Source organism: Geotrypetes seraphini, chromosome 6 (genome assembly GCF_902459505.1).
Source record: "Geotrypetes seraphini chromosome 6, aGeoSer1.1, whole genome shotgun sequence".
NCBI classification, from domain to species: domain Eukaryota; kingdom Metazoa; phylum Chordata; class Amphibia; order Gymnophiona; family Dermophiidae; genus Geotrypetes; species Geotrypetes seraphini.
Window position 1 is genome coordinate 219121982 of NC_047089.1, and position 17746 is coordinate 219139727.

General features: G+C 42.8%; 1 protein-coding gene across 1 annotated transcript in view; it reads left to right on the forward strand.

The window, feature by feature from the left end:
• The window catches only part of XPO7 (exportin 7), a 174297-nt gene that overhangs the window by 71646 nt on the left and 84905 nt on the right, over positions 1–17746 (forward strand). Inside the window, exons 4-7 of the mRNA XM_033950080.1 lie at positions 2544–2637; positions 8614–8780; positions 9044–9109; positions 14272–14376. Of these exons, the coding sequence (XP_033805971.1) occupies positions 2544–2637; positions 8614–8780; positions 9044–9109; positions 14272–14376 (432 nt within the window). The remainder of the gene's footprint in view (positions 1–2543; positions 2638–8613; positions 8781–9043; positions 9110–14271; positions 14377–17746) is intronic.

The following is a 17746-nucleotide window of genomic DNA, read 5'->3' on the forward strand; positions in this document are numbered from 1 at the left end:
AGACCAGATGGAGCCGTTGCATGCTCCCATTCCGGTAGTTCTGGCTTTCCTCCAGGCAGGTTTGGAAAAAAGTTTAGTAGTGGCTTCCCTCAAGGTTCAGATGGCTGGTCTCTTGTGATTTGAGCACACAGTGGTTCCAGTTCACTTACGGCTCATCTGGATGTGACCAGATTTCTCAGGGCGGTACTTTGTTTACGGCCACCTCTGCGCCAGCTTTTTCCTACTTGGAATCTTAATGTTGCGCTGAATGGGCTTACGGAAGCCCCCTTTGAGCCAGTTTTTCTAGTGGTGATTGTCTCTGCACGACGTATTTCAGAGCTGCAGGCTCTCTCTTGCAGAGAACATAAGAACATAAATGGGAGATTCTCTCCATACTGTTCCTTTCTGCTAAAAGTGGCTTAGATTTCCATGTCAGCCAGGAAGTTCATTTACCTGCCTTTCGCCCCAACGGGGTCAGAGTGGAAGGATTGGATCTTGCAAAAACTGGACCTATGGAGAGTCTTGCTCCACTACTTGGAGAAGACTGATTTTCAGCTTTCTGACCATCTGACTGGTCAGTCTAGGCGAGGTAGACCGACGTTTAAGACTTTATCGCCTGCTGGATTTGCAAGGCCATTTCGTCGACTTATATCGCTTATGGCAAACAGCTGCCAATCTTTCTCAAAGCCCACTCAACAAGAGGTGTAACAGTGTCGTGAGCGGAGTCTCCATCGATTCACCCAAACGAAATTTTCAGGGTGTCCACTGTCTTCTCTTCATACCTTTACAAGATTTTACCAAGTGGATGTGGTGGCTCAGTCTGACGCCGCCTTTGGGGCCTTGGTGTTGAGGGCAGACTCTTCAGTCTCTTCTCTAGATGATGCCATTGCTTTGGTACATCACCTTCAGTACTGATTCTGGTGGGGACCTAATAGAATGGAAGATTAGGTCCTTTCTGTAAGTCCCCGATGGAATCAGTATGTCCTCCCCCCACCCTCTATATGCTCAGTTCTGTGAATCGCCTGCGTTTTCTGCCTCGGTTATTTCTCCTTACAGGCCAGAATATCTTCCAGCCAGCAGATGGGCCCTGTGGGGAAATTGCTCTACATATCTTTACCAGTGGCAGGTTTCCAGTTGGTGCTAGTTGCACATAGCAGGTTAGTTCCATGTTGTTCCTCTGTTCTTGCCTGTGTTGCATGTTGGCTGTTTATTAATTATGTTCTTATTACTTGCAGAGCAGAACGTTCTTGGGTTGATGGTGAAGTTTCTCATGCCCCTTTTCTGTATTTATGCCTTGTTCCAGTAAGGTTGGTTAGCTTTTGGACGTGACTGTAGGAGTTTCTGTCTCTCTCACATAGGTAGGAGGAGCAGATGAAAGAAAACTGTGTTGATTTCTGCAATTCCCGATTTGCGGGCATGGATTGAACAACTTCAGTACTGATTACGTCAGGTACTTACAGAAAGAAGGTTAGCAAAGGTAAGAACTTAATTTTCTATTGCAGTTTTTCTTTCTTACTGCGCTGCTGTGTTCCATGAATTCCTAAAAATACCTGGTGTTTGTAGAAGAAATGAGAGATCCTTGGCACAGTTTCCTGAACATTTTTACTTTACATTCATTTGGTGTAGACATAAGAACATAAGAATAGCCGCTGCTGGGTCAGACCAGTGGTCTATCATGCTCACGCGGCGGCCCTCGGGTCAAAGATCAGCGCCCTAACTGAGACTAGCCCTATCAGCGTACGTCCTTGTTCATCAGGAACTTGTCTAACACCCTGGAGGGTGTTTTCCTCTATGACAGACTCCGGAAGAGCGTTCCAGTTTTCTACCACTCTGGGTGAAGAAGAACTTTCTTACGTTTGTACGGAATCTATCCCCTTTCAACTTTAGAGAGTGCCCTCTCGTTCTCCCTACCATCTCTTTCCTGAAGGGGCCATGTTACTAGCCTTGACCCAAATAATATCAAGCAAAAGCTTGTGCCAGTTGGTTAAAATGCACCAGTAATATTTTTGGCCCCAGAAAAGGTAGGGATCGTTGCCTAGGCCTGAAAAAGCAGATGGTCATCAGCACCTGTGATTGCTTTGTTTTTAATGTCTTTATTTTGATGTTTGACTAGTCACTAAGAGCTTAATGAAATGAAATGATCTTTGGCTCTGCAAACCACCTTAAGGAAAATTTTAATCGGGAAAGCATTAAAAATGTAAAAAACTGAAGAATAATTTTTAACAGTTCCTGTAGCTAATTCTCTTTAAAAAAAAAAAAAGTAGTCATTTATACCTAGCTGCTGCCATCTGCAGCCTTCAAGCAATACTGCAGCAGAATTAACTGGAAATTCTAAGCAACCTCTTCAGACACTATTCCAAGAAGAGCAAGAATGTATAGCATGCCTGTTGTGATTTTTATATAGGGTATATTTGTTTCATTTCTTTAATAACCATTGCAGTTGTGCACAAGTCATTGGTGCTTTTTTTCTGAATGGCTCTGCAGTTTGTTCCAGGCTTTGTGCCATCACCTTACGGAGGTTTTCATTATAGAACTCACATAATTGTGTTCTTTATTTTCCACAGTCGTCCTATTCTCAGCTACTGGCAGCTACATGCCTCACGAAGCTTGTGTCCCGCACCAACAACCCCCTGCCGCTGGAGCAAAGGATAGACATTCGTAAGTACAAAACGTGTTGTTGCAAAGCAAAAATACTGTTTTGTGTTCCTTTTCATCCTTCTGACTATTCCAGAACTTGTGAAAATAGTTATGCCCATTGACCAATAGGCAGAGAGAACACATCACCATTCTGTATTCTCTATAAGCCTTGTTGGCAACCCCAGCCATTCCATATTTTTCTATCTTCAGCAGGTGAATGAGGATACATAGCAGCTTCAATTTCTGGAATTTTTGACTCCTGCTCTGGTTGGCCAGCTTGTCCCAGTAGAACTCAAAGGAGCCAGAAGTCTCTAAATCAATATCTCCTTCCCCTAACCTCTGATTTCTCCTTCTCTTTCTCTCCTATTCTATTCATCTCGGCTTTAATCTTTCAACAACAAAAAAAGTGGCATAAAATACAAGACCAAAGGCAAACAGGTCTGATCCAGTTGAGCTGACATTTTAACAGCTCAGTTTGCCAGTGTGCTTCTGGGGAGAGGACAGCACAAAGAGAGGAAATAAATTGATAGAGGTAAGTGACTGTCCAGGTTCAGATTGCTCAAGGACTTACTTTGGCGCCTCCTTTCCGGATCCAGTTCCCTTGTAGGGCTGTGGTCTTTTGAGATTTGAGGTGCTTCTTTCAGGCTAGAAGTGGTGCTCCCACTGTGAAGCCAGGTGGACTTCATTGGGGACATGCAAGTCGTGTAAGCTTGCTCAAATATAGAGAAGCCCCAAGGTACATTCCCACAGCTCCAGACTTGACAACAAACTTCCATGGTTCTTCTTAAGAGACTTTGAGTTAGATGGTCATTTTGAATTTTCAGTCAGAACCAGCAGAGCTCTTTCGCATTGCATGGGCAGTCCTCGGGCACTATTTTAGTCATTTTTGCAGTCTGAACCTGCTGGATCTACACACACTATTTTCACTGGTGTTTTTCTTATTAATGCATCAGGCATTCTTGCTTAAAGGGCAAACAGGCACAGATAGGGCTTCTGCAGTTCCCATCCCAGACACTCCTCCAGCACCTAAAATGACTCCCCTAAGCTTGCTAATTCTGATTCTTTACAGTCCATCTCCTTCTCTCAGATGAAGCCTCTGTGATTTCTATGATAACATTCCTGCGGGAACCTCTAGAAGAGGAGAAGCTTTCCCTGTGGATGGGGGGGGGGGGGGGAGCGTTGACCTGAAGGTGCTTAGGTTGTTTCATAAGGAGTGATTCTCGACTCAAACCTGTCACTCTCAGACCATGTATTAAAATTAGTGTCCTCATGTTTAAAGTGCCTCCGTGCTTACTTTTCAGAAAACGATTTTGCCCAGCTACTATAAGCATTTGTTTTATCCCGCGTAGATTACTGTAACGCGCTACTAGTAGGCTTACCCACAAAAAACGTCTCCAAGGTGTGCAAAACGCTGCAATCCAACTCCTGGGCTTCCTTGACCATGTCACCCCTGCATTAATTTCCATGCACTGGCTTCCTATCCGAAAACAATATGCCTTTAAAGCCCTGGTTCTAGCTTTCAAGACATTCCACAAGATGACACCAAGCTACATAGCACCATATTAATTTCCAGGTACTTTAGTTGGATTGTGAGCCTTCGGGACAGTAAGGGAATTTTTTAAGTACCTTCTTACTTCTCATTTATAATCTTAATGTATATTTTCTTCAAACCGCTTAGAACCTAACGGATGTAGCGGTATATAAGAAATAAATTACATTACATTACAAAACTACAAATTTATGTCCCCAACCGATCACTGAGATCCCAAGCAGAGAAAAGGCTAGCCATTCCACCTGGACGCTCACTTACATCTGAAACAGCCCGGAAACGCTCTTATTCACATTTCATACTCATATTATGGCACGTCATCCCCCATCTATCAGATCGTTAAACAGTCTATGGAACTTCAGGAAGGCCATGAAAACATTCCTTTTTACAAACCCAGCTCCTTAGCTTATGTCTGCATCCCTAACTGACCCTTTCATCTGACCACTGGACTGAAAACCCACCACACTTCAATGATGCACAAACCTGCAAAGCTATTTTACCTTTATGTTAGGCTGTCCATTCAGAAACTGATGTAATTTAAATCACCATATGTCTCTTCAGAAAATGCTGCAATTTTAAAACACTCTATGTCCACTAAGTCTATTTCCAAATCTGTATGTTATGACTATTCTGTAAAAGCTGAAATTTATACCTCTATGTCCACCAAGTTTGTAGTTTCTGTCATAGTTTTTCCTGCTCATACTGTGAATGTACTCTTGTAACCCATTCTGGGCTCCTTTGGGAGGACGGGCTAAACAAATGAATGAATAAATAAATAAGAAACAAGCCACACTAATTAGTGAATCCTTAGTGGGGGGGGAGGGGAGGGGGGGACGGGTTTTGTTGTTCCCTTATAGGAAAACTAGGTTCCTCCCTCCTTTTCAGAATCACTGAGCTCTGGAACAATCTTACCTCCCCTCTTAGGAATCTGAGCTCCCTCCAAATCTTCCGTAAACATCTGAAAACCTGGTTATTTTGTCTTTTCCTTTCACTGGAGTTCCTTTCTACCCTAACCCTTGTTAACCGTGTCAAGCTTTGCGAATGTAGAGATGATGCAGTATACAAACCCAAGGTTTAATTTAGTTTAGTTTGTTGTAGACCCATCAGCTTTGGCTGGTGGGTCCCAGAGCTCTTCCATTATACTGGAACTTCAGTGGTCAATTGAAGGCATTCCTCATACATCCAGATATTCAAGATTATTTCTGGGGAGCTGGCTTTTCCAACTTTACTTTAGTTCTGAAGAAGAAGCTCCAGCTTCCCAGGGTGGAATCCCTGGTGATTGCAGTGACAAAGACAACCACCTGCCAATAATCATTAGTGAAGATATGAAGACAGCCAATCAAGTGGAGAAAGCCTCATCCAAGGCTAGACAAATGCTGGGTTGCATCCGGAGAAGTTTTGTCAGCCGAAAGCCCGAAGTAGTAATGCCGCTGTACAAGTCGATGGTGAGACCACATCTGGAATACTGTGTGCAATTTTGGAGGCCACATTATCAGAAGGATGTGCTGAGAATAGAATCGGTTCAACGGTTGGCCACCAAGATGGTCTCAGGACTCAAGAATGTCCCATATGAAGGACGTCTGGGTAAGTTGCAGCTATACTTTCTCGAGAAACGCAGAGAGAGAGGTGACATGTTAGAGACGTTCAAATACGTTACTGGCCATATTGAGTTGGAAGTAGACATCTTTTTCCTTACAGGACCTAGGGCAACAAGAGGGCATCCGCTAAAAATCAGGGACGGGAGATTTCATGGTGACACTAGGAAGTACTTCTTCACTGAAAGGGTGGTTGACCGTTGTAATGATCTTCCACTTCAGGTAGTTGAGGCCAATAACGTGACTGACTTTAAGAACAAATGGGATCAACATATGGGTTCACTTCAAAGAAGAACTTAGGGGGGAGGGTTATTTGAGTGGGCAGACTTGTTGGACCAAAGGCCTTTTTCTGCCGTCATATTCTATGTTTCTAAAAGGTAGAATAGCACTGATGGATCTGCAGGACTGAAACATAGTGTGTTGAAGCAGTCCTGGGAGATTGATTCTCTAGGGCTACAGCCATCTATTTTCAGTTTCTTCATAGCATAGGCGTGTCTTGTGTATCATTAGAAATCTTCTGCTCAGGAGCCGGATACAGATAATCTTAATGTGGCCCACACCTTCCACCTGGAAACGTTTGGCATGTTTGGCAGACACTATTTACAATTTGCTCCGCACACTGGCCAAAAGTATGTCTTTGGCTGTGGCTAAAGAATTGGTCAGCTGATGCAGCTTCTATGTCTCGGCTGGTTAAGCTGCTCTTTAGAGGCAAATAACTGTGTGGTGAGAGTGTCAGTAATTTGATTAAGGAGCTGGTTGAAATTTAAGCTACAAAGTCTGCTAGAGAGTAAGCCTAAATCAGTCTTGTTCAGCTGTATCCTCCTGATCCAGGTTTCAGGACAGCAAGTGCTTCTGTCCAGGATGCCTGTAATATGGAAAGAGGTCTCAATTTCAATCCAGGGAACCTTTCTTCCATTCAGACAGACAGAAGTCAGGTTCCCAAGCAGGGTGAGCATTCAGTGCTGCACATAGCTCCCAATGATGGGAATCGGGTCCATGCCCCAGGAGTAGCAATTGGAGGCCATCTTCATAGATTTTTCGGGGAACGAACCAGAGTCACGTCAGACCAGTGAGTCTTAGGAGGTCATCAGATATGGCAGGGGTAGGGAACTCCGGACCTCAAGAGCTGTATTCCAGTCGGGTTTTTAGGATTTTCCCAATGAATATGCATGAGATCTATTTGCATGCACTGCTTTCAATGCATATTCATTGGGGAAATCCTGAAAACCCGATTAGACTACGGCACTTGAGGACTGGAGTTCCCTACCCCTGAAATATGGCGTCAGACTAGAGTTGTGCCGTCAGATTGATCCGCTTTTCTTAGAAGCCTTCTGTCAGAGTTCTGCCAGGTAGGATGCTGTACAGATCTGCCTTAGATGCTCTTTTCTGTCTAGAAACTATTGTACCCATCTATTGGGAAGAATGAGGCCAGGGCAGTAAATCCATTTACTTCTAAGTACCCAATAAAGAAGGACCCAATTCTCAATATCAAAAAGCTCAATTGAGGCTTGCAAGTATCCCATCTGTTCAATCAGCTAATAGCTTCCGACCTCAAAGAGGCATATTTTAATATTCCAATCTGGTGGTCTCATTAGAAGTTTCTGAAATTTGTGATTTTGGGCCATCATTTTCAGTTCAGGGTAATGCCTTTCAACATGCAACAGGTACTTATTTTGTACCTAGGGCAATGAAGGTTTAAGTGACTTGCCCAGAGTCACAAGAAGCTACAGTGGGAATCGAACTCGGTTCTCAGGCCTATACACTAACCACTAGGTTACCCTGATGGTGAAGGTAAGCTGCTACCATGAATTTGAAAAATGTTTTTGGTGCCCATGAAGAAAACTTTCCTGAAGGATCTTGCACTTGCTAAGATTCTTTCTTATGCTTTACATAGGCAGGAGTTTCTCTTTGACCAGTGCCATCCTTTCTGCCCAAGGTGATTTCATCTTTTCATGTTAGTCTCTGGATCTTTCTGTAAGGAGGACTGTGGTGGTCAGTATTCTTCATTGCGTCTGGTAGATAGGAAGTGAATACTTTTCAGATACATAGAGGTCACCACCAAGTTTTTGTAGATCCAATAGGCTTTTTGTTCTTCTTGACAAACAATAATAATAATAATAATAACAACTTTATTTTTGTATACCGCCATACCCAGGAGCCAGGTAGCTTCAAAGCCCACCATTGCAACGTGGTTGAAGGAAATTATTCATCTACTTTTATATTATCAGGGAAGTAATGGTCTGCAATCTTGCAAGATCACTCCCATGAGGTGGGTGGCTGCATCATGGGTGGAGAGTACTTCGGTTTCTCTAGTGACCATCTGCAAGGCAGCAATGTGATTGACTCTGCATATGTTTGCAAAGCATTATAAGGTAGATGTGATAGGTAGATCAGCTTTGGGTCTGGAAGCATCGATGTCCGTCCTGCAATAGGGACAGCCCACGAGTTCTGGAATATTGGATCTGGGAAGGCAGAATGATCATCATTGTTGCTGGGCTTCTTGATTTTCTTGCTCTCACAGAGAAGTTACCTTCTATGGTATTAAGTTCTTGGTTTGTTTTTCTTGAAGGATAAAAGTTGCGTTGATTCAGCTCTTTTTCATACTGCTTAGTTATCCAAATACTGGATGACTGGGGCTGCCAACAGGGCTTATAGAGCACAGTATAATTCTGTATTCTCTATCTCCACCTGCTGGTTGATGGGTATAACTATTCCCACAAGTTCTGGAATAGTCTGGAGGACTAAATGAAAGCATATGATCAGGTAAGTCCTAACTTCTTTTTTTACCATTTATGCCTCCAGTTAGCTATATATTAAGACCTATTTCAAATTTCTGCTTTTGTTGTTTTTCAGGGAACTATGTCCTGAACTATTTGGCCACAAGACCGAAACTGGCCACTTTTGTAACACAAGCACTTATTCAGTTATATGCTCGAATTACAAAGCTGGGTTGGTTCGACTGCCAGAAGGATGAATATGTATTCAGGAATGTTATTGTAGATGTCACAAGGTTTTTACAGGTAAGAGTGGAGAAAGGATTGACCAATTTTGTGTGTGGGATGAGAATGGAAAAAAGAATCTCTTGGTGTTAGCAGAGATCCCTAGTTAACCCTCAGGCTATACTTCACTCACTATTCACAGTTCCAAACCTTTCATGTCACTTTTAAATTTTGAAAAGGGAAGAAATTCTAAGTGGAACCAAAGTCTTTGCAACTAGTTAATAATAATGAGATTATACTAGCTTCATTTGAACTTACCGTGGGAACATACTCTCTCCCTCTAGGACAGTGTTGAGCACTGCATCATAGGAGTGACCGTTTTATCACAGCTAACCAATGAGATTAATCAAGTAAGTGGCAGCATGTACCTAATCTAAGTATGTGTCTTGTTTTTCTGTCTTTTTCCCTCACTAAGCCCATTTTGAGTGTGCTAGTTTTCATCAAGTGTCTGCAGTTAGATGATCCACAATTCTTGCGTCATCTGTGTGCTCTTTGCCTTCAGTGACAGCATAGCCATATGAGGTGGACAGGGCTTGTTTGTAAAGGGAAGAAAGATGGGGAGGATCTTTAATCTCCATACCCAGTCCAACAGCACCCAGCAAAGTTGTGTTGCTTTTATCCTTATTTCCTTGACACTGTGTCTGATAAGCATATTTTTGAGAAATTATTTTTGAAAGTTAGCACTCAAAAACAGCCACTGAAAGTATATTCTGCTGCTGAATGCATTAAGAAATCCTGGGGTTTACAGCTTCCTTAACTTACTCTTGGAGAAGTTATTGTATGGTTCTGTGCCTCTGTTTACCTAGCTCAAGGGTAGGCAAGTTCGGTCCTCGAGAGCCACAGGCAGGTCAGGTTTTCAGGATATCCACAATAAATATGCATGAGATAGATTTGCATCTCAATGAGGCAGTGCATGCAAATCCATCTCATACATATTCATTGTGGATATACTGAAAACCTGATCTGCCTGTGGTTCTTGAGGACTGGAATTGCCTACCCCTGACCTAGCTAATCCCCCTTTCTCAAGGCTTCATAAGGAGGGGGGAGTTAAATTTGGTGGTTGTAATAACTTGTTACTCCTTGTCTGAGATCTGTGGGAAATGTTAAATAGTCTAGCCTTTTTTTTTTTTTAGGAATTTAAATTATGCATATCAAGTATAGATATACAAGAAAAGAATAACAATGGTGAAACATATTTTACAAGAAATATTACAAATAGAAAGAAACTAATTTTAAAGTTCACTTCAAGGAGAGATTTGCAATGATAAACTAAAAGTAAATAATTCCTGATGGAAATCCAGTTAGCATTCTAACTATAAACATTAAGATCCATTTTATGTTTTAATTACCCTTATTTTCATGTTCCAATATAAATTTCTCCAAATGAGAATGATAAAAACATATAAATTGGGGGGGGCGGGGCGGATCAAGATGGCGGCGATGTAGAGGAGCTGCGAGAGACGCTGTGAAATTCTCTCCAAGCCTGCATTTCCTCATTAAAAATAATACCTTTTTTCCTCGATGCCCCATACTAAGAGGAAAAGGGTGGTCAGGGCTTCTTCCTCGCCAGCCCTGACGTCTACCCAGATACAGCAGACTATGGACCGTTTCTTTTCGGCTCCTCTGGTGCCTATATATACCGGAGTTGAGAGCTCGGCGTTGGGTGGCGATTTGAGGGAGTCGCTTGCCCTTTTGGGCACTGAAACATCTTTATCTCCTCCGGGTTCCTTTATGCCTCCATGTCCGGCGACCGCCGAGACGCTGCGACGAGCGACACAAGCTCCCAGAAGTGGAGACGTGGGGTCTCCCGGCGAGGGCACAATGTCAATGGCTGGACGGCTGATGGAAATAAGCAAGAGATGGGAATCTCTATCCTCTCCGACGAAGGTCTCCATGAGTAGCATCTTGCACTTGCTTCAGCGGATGGAGGGGAAAGTGGAAAAATCAACTGAAGAGGTAACAAAAATAACTGAGAAATTGGATTTGTTGACTGGAACAGTTGAAGCTATTAGAGTAGATTATGCAGGACAAGCTAAGCAGATGCAGGAGGAAATACAACATTTACAACATTCAAGGTGGCTTCAATTAAAGATAGTTCCTCTATTCATAAGAAATTAGAACAATTTGAAAATTTTAATAGACGTTTGAACCTCTGTTTCTTAAATTTCCCACAAAGTCCAGGTGTGTTGCCTTTTGATTTATTGAAAAGATACTTAATTGAAAATTTAGAAGTTTCTTCAAATTGTATTCCTCCAATAAATAAAATTTATTTTTACCAAATAAGAAGATGCCTGGAAGAGAAGAAGGCGAAAATGAGAGTGAAAAAGAGAAAGGAGGAAAGATAAATGTGATAGATTTTGCAAATGTGACTGCTCTACTTGAACAAACAATAATGTCTGATACGGATAGAGCAACACTCTTAGTATTGTTTGTTTTTGAGCAAGACGTAAATATGATTATGAAATTGTTCTTCAAAAACTCTCAAAAACTATTTGGGGGACAGAAAATATGGCTATATCCTGATGTCGCTAAGATTACACAAGAACGGAGGAAAGAATTTCTTTCTATGCGACAACAGACATTGATTTGGGAGCAACGTTTCTTTTAGCATATCCCTGCAAATGCTTAGTTAGGTACTTAGGAGTTAAATACACTTTTTTCTCTCCTAATCATCTGAAGGAATTCCTAGATGTTAAGAAGATCATCAAGGATTGAGGGACAATGGATGTAAATGGGCGCTCCAGAGAAGAGCTGCCGTAATTAGCTTGGCGGCGGGGGAAGCAGAGAAGATAAGGCCCTCGTCTGTCGCTCAATCTGGACACAGGGGAGAGGGAGGGGGAGAGAAAAGGACTTTGAGGAGGGGCGGGAAAACAGACTTGAAGATAGGGCCTCTCAGTAACTTGCCGTCGCAGCCAATGCGAGTCTGTCTGAGCAGGAGACCGAGTCCACCACTGCAATACGCCACCTCTGCAGCGCCTCAGGCATTACTTCTTCCCCCTATGCCACCCATGTAGGCCTGGGCACGGCTGAACAGCAACCTCTTAGTTTTTTGGAAGACCTCGTGCTTGTACATCTCCCCAAAGACGCCCTCGCACAACTTCTTGAGGCCCACATGCAGATGCTGGACTAGAGGGGGTAGAGAGGGGAGGACTCAAAATGTTAGCAGAAGGAAGATATATATAGTGAGAAACCTGAAACAAAGGGGGGGCAGATGTTGGACTTGGGGGTGTATAGAGGGAAGAGAAAGAGACTGCAGAGAGGTGAAAAGATTCTGGACCAGGGAGAGAGAAAGGAAGGAAGGAAGGAGTGAGAACCAGAGAAAGACCTGGAAGAAAGGAGAACAAATGCTGGACATGGGTGAGGTTGTAAGCAGAAGAATGACAGAGAGAGAGGCCTGGACCAAAGGGGAAAAACAGGAGGCAGATGTTGGACTATGGAAGGTGCAGAAGAGACAGAGGGGGAGAGACCCTGAGGAAGAACAGAGAGATGGAAGATCATAACAGAGGAAGGAGAGAGAGGAAGACCTGGAACAAAGGTTGTGGTAGTAGGTACAAAGGAGAACTGACACTGGATCTGGGGAGGGTAAGCAGAGGGAAAAGAGATAGAGACCTGGACCCAAAGGGGATGGGGCTGGATTGTGAAAGAAATGTTGGATGCACAGTCAGAAGGAAGTCCAAATAATTAAATCACCAGACAACAAAGGTAGGAAAAATTATTTTATTTTCAATTAGTGATCAAAATGTGTCAGTTTTGAGAATTTATATTTGCTGTGTGTATATGAAAAATGAAAGGAAAAAATTGTATTACAATTAGTAAATGGGGCAGGATCTGGGGCAGAGCTTGGGTGGGTTTAGGGCAGAGTTCGGGAGGTCTGTGGTTGGGGGTACTTTGCCTACAGCAGTGTTTCTCAACTACTTCAAGCTATCAGCCGCCGCCAGTGCCTCTCCTTCTCTCCTGCCATCTTCCGTGCTGGCACCTCCTACTGGCGTCTCAGGGTCCATCAGGAAGTCCTCTGCGCATGCGCAGATGTCATTGTGATGATGTCACGCATGTGCGTTTTATCACCATGGCAATGTCTGTGCACTTCCAGTTGCCTCGAGCCATGACCATACCTGCAGCACTCGCTACATTTTCCGACTTCGTTTCGGCCCCGAATCATTTTTGAGTTGTGCAGGCCTGTACTAACTGATTGAAGTACTTTCACTTGATTTTTGTATCTACTCACTAGCAGGTATAATTTTTGTAATATCATCTTGTAATACAGAGATAGAAGACACAACTTGACTAGAAAAAGTACATAATTGTGCTACTTTCCCTTTAAGCAAATTTTTGGTCTGGGTGACAACTCGCCAGATATCTTTTAAGGAAATATCATCCTTGGGAACATCTTGAGTGGAAACCATCTCAACCGTATCAAAACTGACCGGTTGCAATTTAGCTAAGTTATCCGACCCTTATGATGCTGCAATGGGATTTTGCACTATTCGGTTTGTCCTGTAACCCATTAGGTATGGACTCCACCTGAATATTTACATCTGCAGGCAGGGTGGAGTGGATCTAGTGTCAGGGCTTAGAGATAACCAATCTGAAGAGAGAGAGGGCGAAAAGTATGTACTGTTTGAATAATTCCAGTTAAATGTTTGTTCATAGGACCTTTAATCACTGATGTAGATGCAAGTATTTTCACATATCCACTTCGTTTCCCCATAACTAATATACCTCACACTATAACAGAGCTGGATGATGTACGGGGTGAGGGAAGTGAAATCTGTAAACACTGCAGGCAGAGATGGAAGGCTCTTTTCTCAATTCCAACACTTTCCAGAACCTCCTGTCCAGTAACTCTCTCACCTCACTTTGAACAGAGCTAGTTGATATACCGGGAGAGAGGGATGGAGTTTGTAAATACTGCAGGCAGAGATGGAAGGCGCTCTTCTCAATTCCAGCACTTTCCTGAATCTCCTGTCCTCAAACTCTCTAAATAGTCTAGTCTTGCCTATCCCAGAGATATGCATTTGAAGCATTAACTGTTAGTCTTGACTCCAGAGTGCATTAAATAAACTTTATAAATCCAAATTGTCAAGATTTTGACTTCTTTTGTTAAATATTTTGTTAATATATCTGTGTTCCAGTATGCAGCATGAAAGCAAGCACTTTAAAATCTTTTCATGATTAGGGAAAGGGATTGGGACTTTTTGTAGTTTTACAATTACATTCAAAGTGGTTTACATACAAGTACTTCAAGCATTTTCCCTATCTGTCCTGGTGGGCCTCACAAAATGTAACTGGGGCAGTGGAGGATTAAGTGACTTGCTCAGGGTCAGAAGGAGCAGCGCGGGGTTTGAACCCACAACCTCAAGGTGCTGAGGCTGTAGCTCTAACCACTGCGCCACACTCTCCTCATTTTACAGTAGTACTTCATTTGGGTTTCATGTTTGTAGATACCTGTATTGTGTATACACATTGTCATTCTTTTTTGTATATTAATTTATCCTTTGATTTGTCTTTGTAGGCTGATACCACACATCCTCTGACCAAGCATAGGAAAATAGCATCATCTTTCCGTGACTCATCCCTGTTTGACATTTTCACGCTCTCCTGCAATTTACTGAAACAGGTAGAAGCATCATTAACAGACATTTCTCTACACAGGAGGCAAAAGAGGGCTCTGAAGTGCTTCTCAGTCTTCATGAGAGTGAGATGCCCTGGTTTCTAGTCATCTTGTTTTCTCCTCTGACCCATATGACAATGCATTCTGTTTTTCTCACCCTTTTTTCCCTGTAGGAAAGCTACAGCCTGCCCTCACAAAGAATTTTTGAATGTCCCAAAGACAGACACAGCTATTATGATGCAGTTGGGGGAGTGGATGAAACTTAGGGTAGCATATTAACATGGGAAATTGTGGTTAATGTAAATGTAGGTTCCATACTTGAAATGGGGGTTCTTTGCTAACACCAGGGTAAATGATTTACTCAGCCAGGGATGATGATATGGCACTGAGCACAGAAATCACAGACATAAAACTCAAAAGATTTTTTTCTTTTTTTTTTCTTTCTGTTTCATCTTTTTTAACTTAGAGATGTTACTGATTTTTTTTACATAAACAAATATTGATCTAACCAAAGCACAATGGAAAAGCAAAGTAAATATAGGAATAAATAAACATACCATTTAAGCCCTTAAGCATCTGTAGGCATAAAATACAGAACAAAGTGCAACCAAAAAACTTGCAAAGAAAACATACATCTGAGGAAACCCCCTCCTCCACCCCAAATATTACGGCAAAATCTAAGTATTGCCACAATCATTCTGAAGAGTGCTTGAATGAATTTTTCTTGTTTTTTATATAGAGCTATTAGCTTCTCCATAAGTATAACATATTGCAGTCTCTGGCGCCATCTAGCTATGGAAAGAGTAGCTTCTCCATTCAGAAGCAATTGTCCTTGCCACAGATAAACAGTGAAGAAAACCTTAGGTTTGCTTTTATCTATATTTGAAGGCAACATATAAAACAAACAAACAAATCTCAGGCATGAACTGAAGTGATAGTAGACTGAATTTTGTCTCAGAAATCTTTTACCATAGGGCAAGGGTGTCAAAAGTCCCTCCTCGAGGGCCGTAATCCAGTCGGGTTTTCAGGATTTCCGCAATGAATATGCATGAGATCTATTTGCATGAACTGCTTTCATTGTATGCTAATAGATCTCATGCATATTCATTGGGGAAATCCTGAAAACCCGACTGGATTGCGGCCCTCGAGGAGGGACTTTGACTCCCCTGCCATAGGGCATGGATGGATGGTTGGATTATGCCACTGACACATAGCAACACGCTCAGTGAGGCATCCACCCTGTGATGTTTCATGGAAGAGTAGGAGTGGTTTGCCATTGCATTCGCCTGCGCAGTGTTTGGCTCTACTATGTCACTGCTGCCTAACATAGGGCATGGTTAACCATAAATGTAAAAACTTTCCTGGTTCGCCATGATTCCTCCAACACAAGATTATACAAGGGAGTGTTGAAGTTCTCAGTCCAACCAAGAAGGGAATGATATGGAGCCATGAAACTTGCAAGGTATTCCACATATTCACCCCTAAGTTCAAAACACTTGGTACATCATGTCTGAACTTTCTGTAACCCTTTCCAAAAAATACTCTGTTGTCTGGTCCCTGAAATACTGCTCCATTGCTGTAATCACCTCTGAAGCACTTGAAAATTGTCACCCTTTCAAACTCTTTTTAAGGTTTGGAAACAAAATAGATGGAGCAAGATCTTGTGAGTAGAGTGAATGGTCTATGCACTGAAACCCCAAATGCGTCACAACATCTATTGTTTTGCCAGCCTTGTGAGCAGGTGCATTGTCTTGTAAAAAGAGAACTCATTTCCGCAGCTTCCCTCTCCTTTTTTTTTTTTTTTTCTTTCAATGCCTCCAGCAAGTTACAGTAGTCTTCTGCATTAACTGTTTGACCCCTTGAAGGATAGTCATTACAACACTACTACTACTACTACTATTTCTAGTCACAAAGAAGGCCATCTAAACAGACAAGAAAGACAAATGGGATGTCATGGATACAGTTAAGGGGAACAGCAGGTTGAAGGGCAGTGGGGAGTAGGGTTATAGATTGAAGGCTATATCAAAAAGATGGGTTTTCAGTCTGCTTTTAAACAAGGGAAGGGGTTTCCCGAACAACCTTGGATAATTTATTCCATGCATAGGGGGTAGCTAAATGAAAGGAATGAAGTTTGGAATTGGCAGTGGAGGAGAAGGGTACAGCTATATTTCCCTCCTCTTTGTATCTCTCCCCTTCCATACATCTGCCCCCTTTCTCTACCTCACCTTCCATCCAGCATCTCCTCTTTCACTTCCCCTGTTCCATCATCTCCCTCCTCTCTATACCCACACAAAATCATTTCCATCAGCTTCTGTCCCCTCTCTCCTCCCACCTACTTCTACAAGTGTCTCTCCTCCTCCTCCTACTATTTATCATTTCTATAGTGCTGAAAAGCATATGCAGCATTAGATAATCAAACCCCCTCCCCCACTTCTTTTCCACTAGTATTTGCCTCTTCTCTCCTATCCACCCTGCATCCACTAGCTTCTGCCCCTCCCTCCCCAAACCATTTCCAACAGCTCCTGCCCCTTCTTTTCTCCACTCCTCTTCCACCAGTGTCTGCTCCACCCATTTCCATCAGTATCTACCTCCCCGCTCTCCCACCCATCTCACTTCCACCAGTGACTACCCCCTAGTATTCCCACCATTGTTGCTGCTTTCCTGAAGCAGCAATGATAGACTGAAACAAACCAGCTGCAGGACCTTCTCGTACATATCTATGGCTACTGGCTCTGCCCCAGAAGAAATGGTGACAGGGATAGCTGGCAGCTGTAGGTATGTAAGGGAAGGTCCTATTGCCAGTCTGTTTCAGTTTGCTGCTGCTTCAGGAAAGCAACAGCAGTAGCGGCAGAATGTGTTGACTCCGACACCACTGGCTGTGCAGTGGGGTTGATCAGGTGCACGGCCGCAAAGTTTAGAGAGAACATTGGTCTCGGGATCATAATGGTGTAACCATGTTTCATCAACAGTAACTAGTCGTTCCAAAAAGTTGGCACCAGCTCACTGAAAATGCTGCAAAATCAACTTGTTGTTTCTCGTCAGCATTCAAACATTTGGGCAGCCACTTGTTCTGCATACCCAGCTACTTGTGGATTATACACCCAACACGTTCCCTGGATATCTGTAGTGTCTCAGCAATTGTTTTAGCTGATATTCACCGATCTGCCAAAATCAGGTCATGGATATGGTCAACAATTTCAGGAGGCCTTCCAGACCTTGCTGCATCTTCGGTCTCAAAATCTCCATGTTGTAATTTGCACACAACTTCTTCACTGTGGAGTATGATGGGCATTTGTCACTCAGTGTTTGCATCATACATTCATGGATTTCCTTTAGACTTTTCTTCTGCAGGAATAAGAACTTCATGATGGCTCAG